The sequence below is a fragment of the Hypanus sabinus genome, chromosome 3, assembly GCF_030144855.1.
Source record: "Hypanus sabinus isolate sHypSab1 chromosome 3, sHypSab1.hap1, whole genome shotgun sequence".
NCBI classification, from domain to species: Eukaryota; Metazoa; Chordata; class Chondrichthyes; order Myliobatiformes; family Dasyatidae; genus Hypanus; species Hypanus sabinus.
In genome coordinates, this window is record NC_082708.1 from 97,317,236 (window position 1) to 97,340,087 (window position 22,852).

At 41.9% G+C, this 22,852-nt stretch overlaps 1 protein-coding gene across 4 annotated transcripts in view; it reads right to left on the reverse strand.

Moving 5' to 3' along the window:
• Positions 1-22,852, reverse strand: part of sorcs2 (sortilin-related VPS10 domain containing receptor 2) — a 727,841-nt gene that overhangs the window by 62,718 nt on the left and 642,271 nt on the right. For all 4 annotated transcript variants that reach the window (XM_059964841.1, XM_059964844.1, XM_059964843.1 and 1 more), the window contains one exon: positions 5,307-5,424. In XM_059964841.1, the coding sequence (XP_059820824.1) occupies positions 5,307-5,424 (118 nt within the window). The remainder of the gene's footprint in view (positions 1-5,306; positions 5,425-22,852) is intronic.

The following is a 22,852-nucleotide window of genomic DNA, read 5'->3' on the forward strand; positions in this document are numbered from 1 at the left end:
GACAGCAGACCAGGTCACCTGTGAGGCAGGTGAGAGGAGCGGCGATTTTCCTGGTGAAACAGTGGTAGAAGTCAGGGAAACCCAAGAAGCGCTGTAGCTATTGGAAAATCTGGAAGGCTTCACCAAGAATTTGTAGTGGCCAGTGGATGTTATGAATGCCGTCTTCCACTCATCTCCCCGGCAGTTGTGTGTACTCCATGGATCCAATCCGATGAAGATCAGGGCCTCGCAGATTGTTTCAAATATGTTATCCATCAAGGGGAGAAGGTAGCAGTTCTTATTTGTTGAGTCCACAATAGTCAATGCAGACAGAGAGCCCCCATCTTTCTCCCTGACAAAGAAGAATTTAGCCAGGGAACGGGGATGGTCGAACGAAGTCCTGCTGAGGAGCTTCAGTGAGGTAGTCATTAATGGCCTGTGTCTCAGGAGAGGAGAGGGAGAACTTTAGGGAAGGGTGGTGCCTGGCAAGAGATCGATTGTGCAGTCACGTTGTCTGAGAGGTGGCAGGGTGCTAGCTTCTCTTACTGAAGGCCGTGACTAAGTTGTGATATTCCTGTGCGGTTTTGGTGAGTTCAAGCATTTCCTCGGTCTCCATGAAATCAACTGAGGTTGCAGGCAGGTGGGTCCCCAGCTTAGCAGTTCACGGATGACCAAGTGAAGCGAGGGTTGTGAGAGAAGAGCCGGTGGTAACCCAAGATAAGAGGAGTATTGGGTGAGTCGATAAGGAGGAATTGGATGGACTCATGGTGCTCTCTGATGCTCTCCCACATGTTGATGATGTGTTCCTGCAGCCTGACATGGATCTAGGAATGGAACTGGGATTCTGGCTGATGATCTGGTTCCATGAGACGTTTGTCAATTCGGGGGTCAGAGTGATGAGGCTTTTGAAGTTGGTGGGTGTCTCCTGGGTAGGCAGCTCATCTTTCAAGCACTCTGAGAGGCCGTGATGGTAGTGGGCCATGTGCAATTCTGCATTCCAGCCCCACTCTGCCATGAAGGTCCAGAACTGCGTGGTGTGACAGCAGTGAGCAGGTGAAGTATCTGACTGACTGTCCCCCTTCCACTTCCCAGATGGTCGAAAACCTGACAGTAAATTCCTTATATTTATTGAAAGTGGTGGTTTTATTGTTCCAGTTAGTGGTGGCCCGGGTCAGAGCTTATACAGTCAGGAGAGACAACGAGGGCAATTTTGGCTTGGTCCATACAATATAGAAATGGCTGGAGCTCAAAGTGGGAGGGACATTGCGTCATCAGGTTGGGGATCCAGTGAAGCATTTGGGCATTGAATCTGGTGCTCTGAGGGGGGAGGTTGACTGGATCAAGATGGAGAGTAGTGAGCAGATAGTCAATAGTTTCCTGCTGCTTCGGGATCATGTGCTCATGCAGATGGATGAATTCCTCTGGGTGAGCTACACCGCTGGATCAATCATTGGTTCACTCATCCCGTAAGGAGATGTAGAGGAGACCTGACCCAGACACAGAGCAGCGGAGATGTTTTAACAGTAAACAATATTTAAAACGAAACTACAAAATAATGAGCCATCAAGGGCTACAAAACAAGACAGAACAGATATGTAACATGACTAGGCAACAAGGTAACTGAAAACATGGAGCTGGCTGCTTCAATGAGTGAACAAGGATTGTAGATGAGAGTTGGATTTAATTAGGCTGGTGATGAATTGGAGGTGAATGGGGGAGAGTGCCTGTGCACACCTGACACTAAAACTCACAAACACGAGGAAATCTGCAGATGCTGGAAATTCAAGCAATGCACACAAAATGCTGGTGGACGCAGTAGGCCAGGCAGCATCTGTAGGGAGAAGTACTGTCGACGTTTTGGGTTCTGTTGGAGAAAACGCCTGATCTATTTATTTTGAGATGTAACGCAGAACAGGCCCTTTGAGCTGTGCTGACAGCAACCTGCTTAATCACGGGACAATTTACAATGACCAATTAACCTCCTGACTCATATGCCTTTGGAGGAAACATAAGCACCCGGAGGAAACCCACATATTCCACAGGGAGGACATGCAGACTCCTTACAGAGGACGCCGGGACTGATCTCCAAACGTTGGTATCCTGAGCTGCAAAAGCTTCACGCTGACTGCTGCATCACCGTGGTGTCCTTGGTAATGACAGGTCAGAGGAGAATGGCCAGAGAGGGTCAAGCTGACAGGAAGGCGAGAGTAACTCAAGTAACGACAGGTTACAACAATGGTGTGCAGAAGAGCATCTCTGAACACACAACACAACAAACCATGAAGTGAATGGGCTACAGCAGCAGGAGACTGCACCAGGTTTCTCTCCTGTACCTAATAACATGGCTTCTGAGTGTAGATACTTTGCAGCTTTATCAAATACAGACTGGTCAGATTGCCCCATTAGAGGAAGGACGTGGAGGCTTTGTAGAGAGTGCAGAAGAGGATGCTCCTCGGATTAGAGGGCATGTGCTTTAAGAAGATGGACAGGCTTGCGTTATTTTCTCTAAAGCAGCAGAGGCTGATGGGAGGCCTGATAGAAGATTACGAAGGGCAGGCAGCCATATCTTTTTCCCAGGGTGAAGGTGGGTAAATTCAAAGAGGATGTGCAGGGCAAGCTTCTTTACACAGAGAGTGGTGGGTGCGTGGAATGCACTACCACGGTGGAAGTAGAGGAAAATCCAAGAGCAGGCTCTTAGGTAGATACATGACTGTGCAAAGAGTAGAGGGATAGAAGGGATTGGTTTAGTTAGGCATTTAATTACTAGCTTAACTAGATCAGCACCAAAGGGCCTGTTCCCATACTGTACTCCTCTATGTCAATGTTCCATGTTAAGTTCAAAGTTTACAGTAAATTTATTATTGGAGTATATATACCATATACAACCTTTAGATTCATCATCTTGCTGATACCCACAGGAAAACAAAGACATACAACAGAATCCATCAAAAAACCACACAGAACCAAGACTGACAAACGTTCAATGTTCACGAAAAGACAAACCATGTAAATAACACAAAGTACTTCAGAAGGTGAGCTGCGGAGTTCCTGACAGTGTGTCCACAGGCTACAGAGTCCGTTCAGCACTGAGGTCATTGAAACCGATTCAGGAGCACAATGGCTGCAGGGCAACAAGTGATGAGGAATCCAGGATTCCTATGCCTCCAGCCCACTGGTAGCAGCCAAATTGAGTCCTTCAGGAGATGGTACAATCACTAGTTCATTTAGACTGTTCAAAAGCACGTTTCTTAAAGGGAAATTACACAAACTGCAGATTGCAGCGATCATAGTTTAAAAGAGTAAATTTAGTAGTTTTGTGAATCGCTTGCAAAACATCACTGTATATCACCAGCACCATCTTGGTTTGTGCATTTTTGTGCACTAACAGGCAGAAGAATGTGTTTTCCATAATGTTCCTAACACATGGATGCAATTACAAAGAAGGCACAACAGCCGCTATATTCCATTTGGAGTTTGGGAAATGGCTTGTCACCAAAGATACTGGCAAATTTCTGCAGATGTACAATGGAGAGCATTCTAGCTGGTTGCATCATGGTCTGGTACGAAGGGAGGGGTGACTGCACAGAATCAGAAAAGGCAGCAGAAACTCAGCCAGCTCCATCATGGGCACTAGCCTCCCCAGCATCCAGGACACCTTCAAAAGGCGATGGCTCGTAAAGGTGGCATCCATCATTCAGGACATGCCCTCTTCTCATTGCTACCATTAAAGAGGAGGTACAGGAACCTGAAGACACACACTCAGTGTTTCAGAAACAGCTTCTTCCTCCCTGCCATCAGGTTTCTGAATGGACAATGAACCCATGAAGACTTTTTTCCCCTCTCTCCTTGCAATATTTATTTAGTTTAATTTTATTTGTATCTACATATTGTAATTTATAGATTTTATTATTATGTATTGCAATGTACTACAACAAATTTCACAACATTTGCCCGTAATCCTAAACCTGATTCTGAAGTGTTAATAGACTTTGCAATCAAAGACTATTAACACTATGAGGAATGCTTTATGGATTTATTGAAATAATATTGAGAACTAATTGAAGACACCTGAAAACTAAAGCAGCTTTCCAAAGTTTGGGTCTGTAAACATGGTGCAAGCTAAATTGTCACCACACAACTGCAAAGCATATCGCAGGGGCCTTGCCTGAAATCACAGGAATGACCTTTAACAGAGGTTTTGTTTTTGTTACTTACAGACGGGCAGCTCCAGATACAGTGAAATCAGCACTACTCTCGGCCTGGCAAGAACAACTGTTGCTACTGTTTTGATGTGTGTGCCATCAAAGTGAAATGAGCCCCCAAATATTGAATGGGAATGATAAGAGCAAACAGCTGCAAACACAGCGTAAAATATTTGTGTCTAAAAATGCAAGTGTTTGTATAAAACTTTGCCTGTGGGTATACATGTCAGTTAACTTGGACACCGACTTTGTGAAAGTACCAATCTCCAGCATCAAACTGTCACAAATGAGAATGGAAAAAGAACATCTTCTGCACTTAAAATTCTTTATCTATTATGACAATTTTATGTAAATTCAGAAATTAAAGTACAATCACATTCTATTTCACTGACAATGATGTACCGGTATGAATTACTTTGCATTTACATTATTCATTGACACAGTAAATCTCAGACTCCGAAGTGATATCCACGTCTGTTTGAGGTGCAGCAAAAGCTGCCAGTAATAATGATTAATAGAAAGTTTTGATGATTATTCTGCCACTTAAATAATGGGTTTTTTAATAAATTGTAATATTCATTTACAGTAACTACATCAGGAGCAATTCTGATGTAGTGCAATGGTGTAAAATAGGCAATATTGACTCTCAATGTTCACTGTCATTGCAGAATTTGTAAATTGAATATTTTTGTATATTTATATGTTTTTAAAGTGTCCTACTATAAAAATCTAATGGCTTGAATCGAAGATGCCCTTAGAAGGTTGGCAAATATAAGAACACATTCATTTTCTCAGTTAACTGCTTCTGCCTGACTTACGATTGAACTCCATTTTGCCTTTGGGACATTTTATTTATCCTCCTGGTTATCAAAAGTCTATCTCCTAAATTTAAAATTAATAATTGACCTGACATCAGTTGCCATTAGCTAATTAATTCTGCAGGATCCATCCTTTTTGCCCTCAAGAAAACTTATCATCTTTACTCAGAAATATATAACTGGGCTGTGCTCCCTAATTCTCAGCTGACTTTAGTTTTATATAAAAATAACAATGGTTTATGATATTGGACTGTGTATCAGACATTCACATGCAATATCTTTATTTCTCTGTTTCACTCTGCAATACCTGATTCATTAGGTCCCAGGAGTCATAGTCACTGGGCGAACACTGTCTGCGGAACAATGGTCTGAAGTCCACTTTTACCAGTTCCCAATCTGAGCGGAAGCTGACGTGGCCAAAGATCCTGCAACAGAGACAGAATTCAAACACTTCAGAACATTAACAACACAATATCCCTTGGGGCCAAATTCACTAATGGCCCTAAATGAGTGTGCATGTGACATACGAGTAACTTCAATTTCAGACCATTATGTCTGCACTACCATAAGCTGGTTATAGTTTGTAGCTGCAGCTTTTGATGCAAGGTATGAGCCCGCATATGGCTTGATGGGCCAAATGGCCTAATTCCACTCCTATCACTTGTGATCCTCATACTATCTGTTCTTTATACAACTGCTACTGTCAGGTAGCTAAGAGTGGCTTCAAATCATATCGATATGTTCACACAAGGTTAGTAAAAAATATTCAATTGCCATGTTACATGTTCACACCGCTGTCTGTAAGAAGTTTTTACATTCTCCCCACGGTTTTCCTCTGGGTGATGCGGTTTCCTATCACAGTCCAAAGTCGCACCGGTTGGTAGATTGATTGGTCATTGTAAATTGTCCCATGGTTAGGCTCAGATTAAATCGGGGGTTGTTCGAAGGGCCAGTTCCTCACAGCATCTCAATAAATTAATAACACAATAACCTGCACACTGCTTAACAACTCACATTATCGTTCACTGTGAAAATAAAAACAAACTGCTGATGCTGCAAATCTGAAATGCTGCAGGCATTCAGGATCTTTGAACTGAAATGTTAACTCTGTTTCTCCTTCCAAAGATAATGTCTGACCACTGACCACTCCCTGTTCTTGGTTCATACTGCATTTTGGCCTTTAGCTCCCACAACCCCAAAACGCATACTTATTTTTACAGCTAGTCACCACCAGCTTTTCAGTCATTACAGTCTAAAGAGCCAATTTATTATATTCATTGGCTTGCTTCTAACTCCTACAGGACGAAGTGGTGCAAGAGCAGTTAATGTGTGAAAGACATATGGAGCTTAACCACACAGAGAAAATGGACTTGGGAAGAAGTCTGGGACATGGGCGGATTGTAGTAGCAGGCTAATGCGTTAGTATGTTTAATGAAATGCTCAGGATATTAGCAGTAAAACTGAAAACCAGTGGAGCATGGATGAGTCAAGTGGCATCCTTGCACAGACTCTTTACTTTTAAATATTAACTTTTGTTTCTCTTTTCACAAATGCTACCTGACCTGCTTAGGTACCTCCTGCATTTTCAGGTTTTGCTTCAGATTTTGGTTCAGGTTTTGCTTCAGATTTTGCTTCCCAACAATCACTAACATTGCTAAAATAACAATGGTTTTGCCAGATACAAATCTACCATGTTGCCTCAGGCTCTGTTGGATGTGTAACCCCACCAATGCCATCCTTCCAGTGCCCTTTCGTCAACCTTTGCTTTCCCTGCTTATAAGTCTCTGGTGAAAGAAATCACTTTAATTAGCTCTCGACAAACACAGATCAGCTTTGACTTCCCTCTTATGCATCAATGGGCAGTAGTCTATAAATCTCTTCAAGTATTTTCAACTCCAAACTAGAATTATCTCAACAAGTATAAAAGTCATAGTCATAACGATCCTGATACCCACCAACAATCTGGTCCTCACCCACTCAGCAGCTACCATTGTGACAGAAATAGGTGACAGATTTAGCAATACAGTTGGCCCTCCTTATCCGCGGGGAATTGGTTCCGGGATCCCCCGCGGATACCAAAAATCGCGGATGCTCAAGTCACTTATTTAGTGCAGTCTTAATGCAGTCTTAGTCTTAGTGCAGTTGTCTTTAGGACCCAGCGGAACCCCAGACTTTATTTAACCTGTCTCAGTGCGCTGGACATTAGGACCCAGTGCAGCTCTGAATCCTCAATGTTTCTGTTCACGAAAATAATCACAATCACGATTGAAAATAAGGTGAAAGTAATAAAGCAATCAGAAAGAGGTGAAACGCCATCAGTCATTGGCAAAGCATTAGGCTACTGTCGGTCAATGATCGGAACAATTTTAATACAGCATGTGAAAGGCCCTGCCCCGATGAAAGCTACAATTATTACTAAGCAACGTAGTGGTTTAATTATTGAAATACATATGTTTCTTAAGTTTTATATGCATAGAAAGGAAAAATATATACTATATACTAAGAAAAACATTTTACTAACTGACGCTAAATAACACTGGATGTACCTGTTCCAACTTCAAATCCGAATTAAACACGGACTCAGGAATGGTACTCGTTCAAAACCTGGGGACTGCCTGTACTTTTAAATAATCTGTGGATTATTTATAATACCTAATACAATGTAAATTCTATGCAAATAGTTGTTATACTGTATGGTTTAGGGAAAAATGACAAGAAAAACAATAGTCTGTACATGCTCTCAAACAACGAGTGCTGGAGAGAGAACTTCTGGGTTTTCCCGATCCGCGGTTGGTTGAATCCGTGCATGCAGAATCTGTGGATAAGGAGAGACGACTGTACACACAAAATGCTGGAGGAACTCAGCAGTCCAGGCAACATCTATGGAAAAGAACAAACAGTCGACGTTTCGGGCCAAGAACCTTTATCAGTCTTGAAGAAGGGTCTCGGCCAGAATGTTGACTGTTTACTCTCTCCATTAGCTGCTATCTGGACTGTGTGTGTTGCTTAGATTTTCAGCATCTGCAGATTTTCACATGACCAATTTAACAAGGCCATCTTTACATGTATCTTTAAATGTTTGTATGAGAGAACAGTTCCCTTCCTGTTCACCCTGCAAAGACCCTTTCTCCCTTTTTTCACACCTTGCTGCTCACGATCTTATCCTTGCGCATCAAAGGAGAATGTTGAGCAATGCAGCTGTGCTTTGAACAATGGATGAGAACAGGCCATGAAGTTGGGCTGAAGTTCTTCAGAACTTGCCAAACCAGGTTCTGTAAACGCTAGCAATTTTAAATAATTGAAGAAAGCACCGAATACACAGGATTGAGTCACCATTCAATAAATCAGTCAGCAATCATCTTACAACCAGTTATTGATCATATTATTATTGTATATTATATATTATTAAAGTGCAGGGTTCCTCTTGCTGCTGTATTGCCACTGTGATCAATTGTGCAGGACAAAGCACCAAATGACCAGTTGCACACTTCCATTAAGTAACAGTTATCACATAATCATCCCTTCATCATTGAGACTACCTGGCACAACTTTTGCCAAAACATCTGCGCGCATGCATAGAACACACCCTTGGAACCACTTCCACAGCCTCAATGTACAAAGACTCTTTCTATGGCAACAATAATTTGGATTTAGCTCTTACATAAGGCTGGTTTTGAAATAAATGAGTAATTATGCATCCAGCAAATTATACACACTAAAATGTAAAAGATAAATGGAATGGAAAACCCACAACTTGCTTCCATTTCTTTCTCAAGCTTACAGTAAGAGATAATTTTTTCCAACAACATAATCACAATCCTGTTCTGGAAAATAGATGTAACTAATAATCACAAGTAAAGCAACAACTTCGTAGTCCTGCTGGCCTTTGAAGAAGTATCGTTGATCTGTAGGTTTTCAATGGCCTGAAAAAAAAATTTCCTTTCTATCCCCCTCCTCACGCACTTTGGTGTGGAAGATGTAGCACATCTGGTGTAACTGAAAATGTTTCAGCATTAAAACCAAATAGTTCAGATTGTTTGAAACAGAAAGTAGGTTAGAATGAATTTTTTAAAAGATTAATAATATTGCTTAGATTTTACTCTATCACATAATATTCTTGTGTTGATAAAAAAGCAGGCTTCATTGCTCCTCAAATATACAGGGAGCATTAACAGGGAGGAAGATACACTGTACAGTCTTCTCAACAATGGGTGGCTCTTTACATGTTCTCTCTATGGTCTGCAGCAAACTCACTGAAAAATTGTTTAGTATCTCACAAGTTGTCCTTGAAATTTAAATTTTTTGAAGAACTTTAGGAAATGGGCTGTACCAATGCACTTATTTGAATGAACTTATGCATTTTGCCCACATTCCACTTGGGGGAGATAATAATCCACAGGAAGCAATTGCCTATGTATCAGGCTCTTGTAAAGATGATCAAGAATACTGACAAATGAAAGAGAATTAAACTTGTCTATGTACAACACAATTACTGTCAGCACATGCTGAGGAGTTTAATTCCACCCACTGGCCAATGGGTCCATTATGGGGAGCATCTTCCACTAGCAGTAAATCTATTTCTACTTGGATCTCATTCTCTGCCCATTATATCGATACAGTAATCTTTACCCCAAACATGTGGCTTTTCCTGTGGGCTTCAATCTTACCCTACTCAGGCTAAACTGACAAATTCCTCAGCTGAAATCCACACTGAGAAAAGCCCTGCAGTCTTAGTCTATCTGAACAAAATCGGATCATGTTGTGGGTCTATTCCATTCAAAGTGACTGACATCTCGCTGGCGATGATTGCAGTCTAGATACCAACGCATCACAGCAATAAGTAGTTATTTTCTTCTCAAGTAACAAATGAATAACTGCTGCCAGTTGACTTTCAATAATTAAAAATGTCCATTCTAAGGAATGCTCATTCTTCCTCACAGATGCTATCTGACCTGCTGAGCATTTGCAGCATTTTCTACTTTTCTTTCAGATTTGCAGCATCAGTTATCTTTTCTAATCTTGTGATGTTCTGTTGTGTTTTACGGTCATCAAGGTCTTATAGAAAACGTTTTATAGAAAGTGCAGCAATGTGGATCAAGCTACCAAAAGCACCAATATAATTGGTAAGTAATCTCTTTTACTGATATGCATTAAGGAATAAATATTGTCCAGATAATTTGCAGTAATTCCCTCTCCCACCTTCAAAATAGTGGCATGTGAACTTGCACATTATGACTAGGTCAAACGGGGGCTCCTTTAACTTTTTTTTCTGAAAGTTATTGTTTGCAATAGTTTAAAGTCTCTCAATTTTTACCATTAATTTAGCTCCTTACATTCTATAAATAAATTTATCCATTAACTATTAAACACTATCTTGCTGCCATTGTTCATTTTTGCTGTTGTTCACCTCTCCAATCTCAAACCCACTTCCTGCTGCTTTCATTGAACAGAGGTCCATTTGTAAAACCGTTTTCACACCTGTGAGTTGCTCTGCTACTAGGCTGAGGTGGGAAATGATTGCTTTCATTGTTATCTGGTTGATAACTTAGTGTCAAAACCCATAGACAGCTGCCAGCCTGTGTTTGTCAGTGTGGGTTAGCAATTATTTTAATATTTAATGTTAAAGTATTAATGAGTGGTGGACTGCACATTACCACTGCTACTTTTTAAAGACCTATTCCTACTTACTTTTTTACAAAGGAATAATGCAGAAATATGAAAAGGTCATTACAAGATGCAGAGCAGAACCGTAATCCCTTTATGTCTTAGTTAAATGGCTTGCTTTACCATCTTGATTATGTTTTTAAACCTGACTATATTACAGAACGTTTTTATTACCTTATTTCCCATTTTTATTATATCAAAGGCCATCTCTTAGTTTTGAGCTGCACATTCTTCAAAATCAACAACAGCACTAAATTACTACAAAGCATATGCTTTCACAAATACCCACAGAATACTTTTAAAACAAAAATATAAAAACTACCAATCAAAAAGCAAGGAACTGGAGATTCTGGAAACCAAAAATAAAATATTGGAAATAAGCAGCAGGTCAGGTGGCATCTGCACAGAAAAAAAGTTAACCTTTCAGATTATCAACTTTTCATCAGAACTCGGAAAAGTTATCGGAAGGATGGAGAATCAAAGGGAATGTCAATGATAGGGGATAATCGAGAAAAACTGGAATCTGGTGCCGAACATGAGTAATGAAATTACAACTGATCTGTCTGCAGGAACTGTAAACAGGGGAAACTGAATGAAAACAGAGGAAAGAAATGCAAAAATGGCATAAAACATGGCAATTGCTAGAAATCTAAAATATAACAGATTGCTGGAAGAACCTACCAGATCAGATTAACAGAGTTAAAAAGACAAGCTCATGATTGTTCATCAGAACTAGTCAACTCTGGAAACATGCAGGAAAGGCTGGTAATCTGAAACCATTGAATTCAATCTTGAGTCCTGACAGCTACAATGGGCTGCAGTGGAAAATGAGATAGCATTCAGCATCATTAGTGTAAGAATATAAACAAAGGAAAGTAAAGATGGGAGTGGGACAACATATTAAAATAAGAGGTAAATGAGACCTCAGAGGCATTCCTGAGGACTGAATAGAAATGATCAGTCACCCAGTCTATATTTGGTTTCATCGTTAATAGAGATCGCTTTATTGAAGTGTAGCAGAGATGCACGCTGAAGTTGCATTTGGGTCCCCGCATAGTAAGAATGAGGAGATAAAAGGGCAGGTGTTGTTAACCCCCCCCCCCCCCCCCCCGTGATAGAGTGGTGAGATGTGAAAGAGGAATGGGGAATACTAGAGATGACAACTTGAGAGTCATAGAGCAATTAGTTTATTTCAAATGGTATAAAGGGAGGAGGGGAGATGTGCCACCAATGTCACCACACTGTAAAGTACAGAGGATGATCCAATGTGAAGACTGGTAGAGTGAAATGTACAGACAAGGGGGCCCCAACACTTATTCTGATTGCGAGGAGAAAGTCATTGCGGTTGAGAGTCCTGTCAACTGTGACAGAGGGAACTACGGTAAAGGAAATGGGGAGGTCATCACTTTAGCATCACAAACTCAATAGATTCTGCAGATGCTGAGAAACATACAAAATGCGAGAGGAACTCAGAAGGGACAGGCAGAATCTTTGAAGGGAAATAAACAGTAGATGTTTTGGTCCAAGACCCCTCATCTGGACTGAATGGAAGGAGGCAAAGGTCATAATATGAAGGAAGGTGGTAGGGAAGAAGAGCAAGCTGATAGGTGATAGGTGACACCAGGTGATGGGGAGGAAGGATGATGTAAGAAGCTGGGAGGAGATAGGTAGAAGGGAAAAAGGGCTGAAGAAGAAGGAATCTGATAGAAGAGTACAGTGGTTCATGGAAGAAAGGGCAGGAGGGGATTCAGAGGCAGATCAGGAGAAGAGAAGGGATGAGAGAGTGATCAGAATGAGGAATGGGGAAAGCGAGAAGCAGAAGGGGTAGAGATTACTGGACGTTAGAGCACTACCAATGATTGACCTCTACTACTCACTACTACTAATGCTGCTCCCACCTGCATCTCCTCCACTTCCCACACATCTGCCCTTATCCCAACCTCCTCCTGCTATCATAACAGGGATAGGATTCCTCTTGTTATTAACTATCAAGCTCCAAGTCTCCGTATCCAGCACATCATTCTCCATAACCTCTGCCATCTGCAACAGGATCCTAACACTAAACACGTCTTTCCCAACTTTCCTCACTTCGCTTTCCATAGGGATTGCTCCTTATGTGACTCCCTTGTTCATATGACCCTCCCCACAAATCTTGGCACCTATCCCTGTAGGTGTGACAAGTGTTACACCTACCCCTACACCTCCTGCCTCACCACCACTTAGGACCCCGAACAGTCCTTCCACATGAGGTGACATTTCACCTGCGAGTCTGTCAGGGTCATCTTTTGTATGCAATGCTCACGGTGTGACCTCCTCTACATTACAAGACCTGACACACACTGGAGACTGTTTTGCCGAGCCGCAAAATGCAGGACCTCCTGGTGGCTGCCCATTTCAATTCGCCTTCTCATTTCCATTCTGACACATCTGCCCATTGTCACCTCTATTGCCATGATGAGGCTAAACCCAAGTTGGAGGAGCAACATCTCAGATTTCATCTGGAGAGCCTCCAACCTGATGGCATAAAAATCCATTTCTCTAACTTCCAGTAATCTCCCCCTCCTCCTTTTTTTCTTTTTCTATTCCTCATTCTAATTATGCTGTCACCCCTTCTCATCTCCTCACAGCCCATTACTTCCATCTGGTCCCCCTTCTCCTTCCCTTTCATCCATGATCCTCTCTGACCAGATTCTCCCCTCTTCAGCCCTTTATCTCTTCCACCCAACAACTCCTAGCCTCTTAACTTGTCCCCCTCCCCAAACCACAAACCTTTCCCCTCACCTGCTCCCACCTATCACCTTCCAGCCTGTACTTCTTCCCCCTTCTTTTCTGTCCAGATGAAGGGTCTTGGCCTGAAGCATCAACTGCCCTCTATAAACGCTGCCTGACTCCTTCCCCTTGAGCACATTGTGTGTGCTTCTCATCTCAGAAACAGTGGTGTTGCAATGTGTTATCATCAGAACGGATATGATGGTGGCGGGGAAAACTGGAAAAAAAGTGGAATAGAGTCCAAGCAGAAACCTGGGCTGGAGGAAATTTGCTTCAGAAAGCCACAGAGAGTCTATGGGTTAACAATGGTTCTTGATCACCAACCTCTCCGCTGAGGCTGAGAAAGAGAAGTGGATAATGAGAAGGGAAGAATCAGAGATGGATAATGCAAAGACATAATCACAAAGCAAATGTACAGTGACTTCAAGTCCTGTATGAGATCAGCAAGTTATAATATACTGGCAAGTGAGATGATGATGGAGGAACATAAACAGGACTGAAACAGGGACGGTTACTCTATACCACAGAGTCAGATGTAGTCTGGATCTATGGAGCTTCCTGGAATGTCTGAGAACAGAGAGGAAAGTGGCAGCAATAATGATGAAACTTTTGAGTTCTATATGTGAGCAGCAGCGTGCACCAGTAGAATCATTAATGTAGTGGAGAAGAATGAAGAATGGATTGAAACAAGGACTGTCTCGCAGATCCACGAACAGACTTCTATTGAATGGGATCATTCTCTCCACCTTTCCCACTCCTCCGTAACTTAAAACAGGTTTGATTTGCAACTTTTCTTAATTCCAATGAAGAACATTGACTTGAAGAGTTAATTCCAATTCTTTCTGCACAGGTTCTGCCATAGCTTTTGTTGATTCTATGAGGAAGTATTTTTGAATATCTGAGGATGTGGCTTGAGAAGTTCAAGTTAAACTTTATTTCACTAGCTAAATTCTATTTTATTGGTTATAATGATAACTCTTGAGTCCATTGTGCATTTTTATTCCTTCCTCACAATGTGGTGAGGAATCAATGGGTTTCAAGGAGGGTGGGGGACAACAAAATTCAAAATGTACTCATTGATGTTGTAGACAATCATGTTTAATTAAAATTGAATGCCGATTTTAAAATAAATTTTAACTGTGTTTTGCAAGTCATTCCTTTTCATTCTTAAACTATTCTGAGAATATTTTCCCCATCTATCTGGTAAAACTTGAATTGATTGCTTGAAAGCATAAATAAATATTTTTTTATGAATGTTGACTTATGTGTTTAATCGTTTAAAAGTCTTATTTTAAAACTGAGAATTACAACTGTGTAATAGATTTTACAAAGAGAATGCAAATATTCACCAATATATTTTCTAGTTAATTTAACTATCTTTTTATAAGTTGACATAATTTAAGCTAGTGAAATGCTAATAAGGCTTCTCCAAAAACATTTGAAAATTGAAGCAGGATTGAATAGAAGGTGCTCCTGTATCTGCAGCTTTATAAAGGAGCAGCTTCTTCAGAAGGACTGCAGCAGTTCAAGGTGCTCAACATGGTCATCTTCTCAAGAACACACCCAGAAAATCAGACAATTAAAAAATGCTCAGTGTAAAAGCTCTTTCAGCTGTATTTGTAAATATAGCCCGCGGGTATATTTACATCTATAGCTGTGTCGATGGCCTTCCCGGTACTAGCTGAGTCAGGTCAGTAACGTATTCCGATTTTACTTTAACTGGGTTAAGGTGGGTAACAATCATCCTGACCTCAGCAGCAAGAGGCCATTAATGATTCCCCCATGAATAAACACTTGTCAATTACCAATCAAGCCGATATTCACCTCAATTACATTGTCAAAATCTATCCCTACCTCAGCTCATGCCACTGAAACCCTCATCCAAAGCTTCCTAATGTTTTGCTTTTACAATGCTCGTGTCCTCTCACTTTCTGCTCCCCAACTGGAACTTGAATTCCCCCAGCTCCAAATTATAGCTCATGCAATATCCAACTTTATCCATCAAGTCACTACATGCTGACCCTACACTGGCTTGCTGTCAGCAACACCTCAATTCCAAACCTCAGAATTTTACTTTGAAGTCCCTAAGTAGCACTGTCCTTCCCAACCAATGTAACCATTCTAGCCTGTCATCTCCAAAATGCCTGTTCTGTTTTGATACTGTAGCGGTGTGCTACACGCAGCGCTAAAATTACGACACGGAGTCGGTAATTGCAGTCGAAGGAAAAAACTTTATTCGAAATCTTCAGCCTCACTTGTAAGCCTCCCTCAACCTGCCCCCCATGGCGCAGAGGCTCCAAAGCTCTGTGCTCGCAAACCCCCGTAGGCTATCTAATTGTGAGTCGGTTCGGATGTGCCAGGAAAAGGGTCGCCACAATACTGTATTTACGCAACCCTAAGTTTAACCGCTCCACCATTGGAGCTCTGCCCTCATCTTGCAAGCCCTGACCTGCAACTCTCTCACAATACATCTCCAAAATTTTCTCTCCTATTTTTCTTATCCTGCTTTGAACCTATCTCATTGTTCAAGATATTTGTTCTAAAATCTCCTTATGAGATTTAACATCGTGAAACATCCCATTGGCATTAACGAAATTCAGGTTGGTGCTGTTCAAGGAGCTCCAATAACATGCTGTGGAAAACGGTTGACTGAAAATAAAAGACACTGAGCCGGCTTGCAAAGAAGTGGTTTTCTGAGGATTTTCAGACCTCTAACTTTTGCTCTATTATATGCCCTCTCTTTTGCTTTCATGGTGTCTTTGACTTCCCCTGTCAGTCACAGTTGCCTCATCCTCCCTTTAGAATACTTCTTCATCTTTGGGATGTATCTATTTTGTACCTTCTGAATTGCCCCCAGAAACTCCAGTCAATGCTGCTCTGCCATCAACCCTGCTAGTGTGCCCTTCCAATCAACTTTGGCCAGCTCCTCTCTTTGCCTCTGTAGTTCCCTTTATTCCACTGTAACACTGATACATCTGACTTTAGCTTCTCCTTCTGAAACAGTAGGGTGAATTCTATCATATTATGATTGATGCCCCTTAAGGGTTCATTTACCTTCAGCTCCCTAATCAAATCTGGTTCTTTACACAACACTCAATGCAGAACTGCCCTTCCCCTAGTGGGCTCAACCATAAGCTGCCCTGCCAAAGAACAAAGATTTTTTGGGCAACATCTTCTATATAGCTAATCCCTTCAATTATTTCACTGGCTACATCTTCTGCATGTTGTTTTTGTCATGACTGTGTTTTGGAAACTCTTGGAGCCTGTGACGTGCAGTTTGGAATGCGATCGAATGACCTAGTGTTCTGCTGTCCCCGGAGAGGACCGAGAGCACGAGCTGCCTCGTGGAGAAGACCAGAGATGGGGTGCGGGGCCATGATCGACTCCCTTCCAAAGCACTGAGGAAGATTGAAGCATAGAGGCAAGTACAGAGAAGGTCAATGGTCACCCTTCATGGAGGCCATGAGGTTGATGACGGTTGGTAGCTGGGTTGGTGGGTGTTCAGACCCGGTGTGGCTGTCGCTCATCACGGAAGGATTGAGTTCATGCAACTGCTCACTTCGATGCTGACGGGAGGATGCTTTTGAAACTAAGACTTGTGTGATTAATCCACTGTAGTTTATGTTTTTCTCCTTTCATTTTCTGTGCTTTCTTTCTTGTTGCCAATTGGTGGGTGGATGATATGTTGCTTTGTGTGCAAGGGATGGTTTGGGGATTTGGAGTCTGACATTCTTGTTGTAGTTTCTCTGTGTGGGCGATCTGTTAGCTTTTGTGTGAAAGAGAGGGGTTGGGGGTTTGGTGCTACTTTCACTGTTTTTTATTGTGAGGGAGGAGGGCGGGGGGTCTGATGTTATTGTTGCTAGTTTTTTTTAGGGAAGGATTTAGGGGTTTGGGTTTGATGTTCCAGCTGTTGTTTGCTTTGTGGGTGATTTGTTAGTTTCTGTGCAGGGGAGGGGTGAGGGTTTTGGGGTTTGCAAGTTTTGCTTCTTTTTCTTTTTCATGCGGGGGTGGTTAATGTCTGTACATCATGGCTGTCTGGAGAAGACCAATATCAGAGTTGGATCGTATACACACTCTTTGACAATTAAAAAAAAAAGCCATCTTGTAAGCATTCTACAAATTCCCTCGTGGGATCCAGCACCAATCTGATTTTCCTAGTCTATCTGCTCTTTGAAATGCCTCATTTCAGTTCTATTTCCCATTCTAATTACTTCCCACATGTTGGCTGCTGTTCTGGGGCTTGTATGTAACGAGGATATTACATCTTCCGATCCTATATCATCTCTTTCTAAGGATTTGACTTCATTTTTACCAATAGATCCACTCCACCCCCTCTGCCTACCTGTCTGTCCTTTCAATACAATGTGTATCCTTGGTTGTTAAGCTTCCAACCATGCATGATCTTTCAGCCACGTCTCAGTGATGTCACTACATCATACCTGCCGATCTCTAACTGTGCTTCAAGATCATTTACCTTATTCTGTATGCTGCTTGCATTCAAATATAACATCTTCAGTCCTGTATTTATCACCTTTTTCATGAGGAAAGGTAATAAATGTTAAAATGCTTTTGCTGTGTGATTCATCTTTCTCCAAGGTCGACTGAGTAATATAATCATAATCACTTCAACACTCATGACTGTCAACTCAGAAGAGCATAGAAACCAAATAACTTGGAGGATGGGAGCAGTGCAGGATCTCTGCAGTCAAGACTTTACTTAACTGTTCACATGCCCAGTTTCTGTTCTGTGGATAGAGAGAAATTCTTTATAATTGCTTCTTGGCAGCAAGAATCAGAAGTAGATAGGCAACAAATGGTCTTATAACCAGTCCCCTCCTTTATTAAAATACTGTGATAGGCTCTAATTAGATACCAGTGAATATTTTTGCATTACAACATGCACAAAATGCTGGAGGAACTCAGCAGGTCAGGTAGCATCGATGGAAGTGAATGAATACTTAATGCATCAGTCAAAGACCGTTCATCAGGCTGAACAGCAAGGTTCCAGAGGTAAAGAGGTGGCTGTGGGAAACACAGAAGCAGCTATGGGATTGCTTCAAGTTGTTAGGCTGGGACCTGTTCAAGGACATCTCATAGGATGTGAACAAATATGCCATGGTTATCACAGACTTTACAAGGTCACCTGTGGATGAATGTGTCCCCACAAAATCATTCAGTGTCTTCTCTACCAGAACCACGAGACCCACAGTCTGCTGAAGGCTTGGTCAGTGATATTCAGGTCTGACAACCAAGTAAAGAACTACAGGAGGTCCAGGAAAGCCAGCTCAAGGGCAAAGTGACAGAATTCTATCACTCTCACCAAGTGAAAGCAAGCGACATACAGTGCCTGTAAAAAGTATTCACTCCCCCTAACCTTCCAAATGGTCATGTTTTATTGCTTTACACCACTGAATGAATCACAGTTGATTTAATTCATTTTTTTTTATACTGATCAACAGAAAAGACACATTAAATTGAAACAAATTTCTACAAATTGGCCTAAATTTATTACAATTATTAAACACAAAATAATTACTCACTCCTTCAAGTCAGTATTTAGTAGATGCACCTTTGGCAGCAATTACTGTGTGGATAGGTCTCTATCAGCTTTGCACATCTGGACACTGCAATTTTCGTCCATTCTTCTTCACAAAACTGCTCAAGCTCTGTCAGATTGCATGGAGAATGTGAGTGAACAGCCCTTTTCAATTCCAGCTGCAAATTCTCAATTGGATCGAGGTCTGGACTCTGACTTAGCCACTCCAGGACATTCACTTTGTTGTTTTTAAGCCATTCCTGTGTAGCTTTGGCTTTATGTTTGGGGTCATTGTCTTGCTGGAAAACAAATCTTCTCCCTTATGTTTGGGGTCATTGTCTTGCTGGAAAACAAATCTTCTCCCAAGTCACAGTTCTCTTGCAGGCTGCATCAGGTTTTCCTCTAGGATTTTCCTGTATTTTGCTGCTTCATTTTACCCTCTAACTTCAAAAGCCTTCCAGGGTCTCCTGCAGTGAAGCATCCCCACAGCATGATGCAGCTACCACCATGCTTCACAGTAAAGATGGTGTGTTTTTGATGATGTGTGGTGTTTGGCTTATGCCAAACATAGCATTTAGTCTGATGGCCAAAATGCTCGATTTTGGTTTCATCAGACCATAGAACCTTCTTCCAGCTGACTTCAGACACATGCCACATGCCTTCTGGCAAACTCTAGTTGAGATTTCATGGAGGTTTTTTTCAACAGTGGCCTTTCACTTTGCCACTCTCCCACAAAGCTCCCGGGCAACAATTGCTGTATATGCAGTCTCTCCAATCTCAGTCACTGAAGTTCATAGGTCTCTTGCTGGTCCTCTTCACTAATCCCCTTCTTGCACAGTCACTCAGCTTTTGAGGACAGCCTGCTGTAGGCAAGTTTACGACTATGCCATATCCTGTCCATTTCTTGATAACTGACTTAACTGTACTCCAAGGGACATTCAGTGATTTGGAAATTTTCTTGTATCCATTGCCTGACTTGCGCTTTTCAATAACCTTTTCACAGAGTTGCTTGGAGTGTTCTTTTGTCCTCATGGTGTAGTTCTTGCCAGGATACTGACTCGCCAGCAGTTGGACCTTCTAGATGTATTTTTTGTACAAAAATACTAAATGGTGTATTTTAGTACAATCAATTGAAGCACCTTGACTGCACACAGGTGATCTCCATTTAACTAACTATGTGACTTCTAAAACCAATCAGCGGCACCAGAGATGGTTTGTTGTATCATATTAAAGGGGGTAAATACTTATGCAATCAATTTATTATCAAATTAGAACACTTTGTAGGGATTTATTTTCACTTTGATACAAAAGAGTCTTTTTCTGTTGATCAGTGTCCAAAAAGCCAAATTAAATCCACTGTGATTCAATGTTGTAAAACAATAAAACATGAGAACTTCCAGGAGGTGGGTTGGGGGGGGTGGGGGGTTTGAATATTTTTGATAGGCACTGTAACTGCTACTGGACCATAAGACCGTAAGACATAAGAGCCTAATTAGGCCATTCAGCCCATCAACTCTGTTCCACCATTCCATCATGTCTGATACTGGATCCCACTCAATCCCATACACCTACCTTCTTGCCATATCCTTCGATGCTCTGACCAATCAGGAAACGAGCAACTTCCACCTTAGAAATATACACAGACTTGTGGCAGAGCATTCCACAGATTTACTATTCTCTGGCAAAAAAAGTCTGTGCCCTCCATAAATCCCCTCCATAGGAAACATCTCGTCCACATCCACCCTGTGGACAATCATCATTAAAGCAGGTATCCCACCTGCTTCTTAGGCACCAGTAAAATGCAGCCTGCTTAAAGCAGCTAGGTGCCTCAGACTGCAGAAGTGAGAGGTTAAAGATTAAACATTCCAGCCAGATGAATAACACAGATCTTTTTAGCCAGTTACCCCATCTCAGCTGGATGATTTCCATAGGTTTACCCTGCTGAAGGATGCTATCATCAGCATATCACCTGTGGAACCAGAGGAGCCGACACACTTGACCACCGTTAAACGGCCATCAAGAACATTTACAGTGTCATCCCATGCCCACAGTTTGGGAGGTCCAGTCATTTGGCTGTACTCCTTGTCCCAGCATACAGACAAAGACTAAAGACTGCAACACCAGTGGTGAGGACCAAGAAGCTATGGTCAAGGGAGGTGGAGGAGCACTTGCAGGATTGCTTTGAGTCAGCGGACTGGATGATATTCAAAGATTCACTTTCAATTCAGAATGAAAATGCCACAGTTGTCACAGTATTCATCTGGCGCGGCTTGCAGGTCATCACTTCCCACAAAGCAAAACTAAAATCACGAATGGCTGTGATGCTTCAGTCCCAGATGAGCTCAATGCCTTTGAAAGGGAGAATAAAATGACATCTATGTGAATCCCTGCATGACCTGGTGACCCTGTGATCTCTGCCTGGGAGGCCGATGTCAGAACATCTCGTAAGGTGTCAGGTCCCATGGTGTACTTGGTGGGGCACTGAAAACCAGTACCAAACAACTAGTGGGAGTGTTGAAGGACATCTTCAGTCTCCTATTACTGCAGCCAGAGGTTCCCACCTGCATCAAAAGGGCGGCTATCATACCAGTGCCCAAGAAGAGAAGGGTGAGCTGCCTCAATGACTATCACCCAGTTGCACTCACATCTACTGTGATGAAATGCTTTGAGAGGTTGGTCATGGCTAGAATCTTAAGCACGGATGTGGACTTGCTGTAATTTGCCTCTCACCACAATAAGTCAATAACAAATGCAATCTCACTGGCTCTCCACTTGGTCTTGGATCACACAGGTAAGAGCAATACCCACGTCAAGCTGCTCTTTATTGATCAGCGTTCAACACAATCATGTGCTTAGTTGTAATCAACAAATCCAAACTCTAGGCCTCCCTACCTCTCTCTACAAATGGATTATTGATTTTCTCACCAAGAAACAACAGTCTCTGTGGATCAGAAATAACATCTCCTCCTTGCTGACAAACAACACTGGTGCACCTCAAGGATGCGTGATTAGCCCACTGCACTATTCTCTCTACACCTACAGCTGCATGGCTAGGCACAGCTCAAATGGCATCTATAAATTTGCTGACAACACAGCTACAGTTAGCAAGAGTTCAGATGGTGACAAAGTGACATACAGGAGCGAGACAGTCGCAACAACCACTTTCCATTAAGCATCAGTAAAATTAAGGAATTGATTGTGGACTCCATGAAGGAGAAGTTAAAGGACAACTAGCAAACCTCACTAAGGGATCACCAGTGGAAACAGTGAGAGCTGTTTCAAGTTCCTGGGTATCAACATTTCTGAAGATCTATCTTAGATTCAACATATTTATGTAATTACAAAGAAGGAATGTCAGCAGCTATATTTCATTTGGAGTTTGACATTTGTCACCAAAGACTTGCAACTTTCTTGGAGGGCATTGCAGCTGGCCACATCGATATGGAGGGGCCACTGCACAGGGTCGGAAAATGCTGCAGGAAGTTGTAAACTCAGACAGCTCTATCAAGGGCACTAGCCTCCTTAGCAACAAGGACACCTTCAAAAGATGATGCTTCAAGAAGGCGGCATTCAACATTAAGGACCCCCACCACCCAGGATATGCCCTCTTCTTATTTCCATCATCAAGGAGGAGGTACAAGAGCCTGAAGACACACACTCAATGTTTCAGGAACAGCTTCTTCCCCTCCACTATCTGTTTTCTGAATGGACAATGAATACTACTCGGTACTTTCCCCTTTTTTTTGCACTACTTACTTAAATTTAATTTTTTATTTATTTTCTGATTGTAATTTAGATTTTTCTTGTTATTATGTATTGCAATGCACTGCCACTGCAAACAACATATTTTGCGACATACACTGGTGATATTAAACATGATTCTG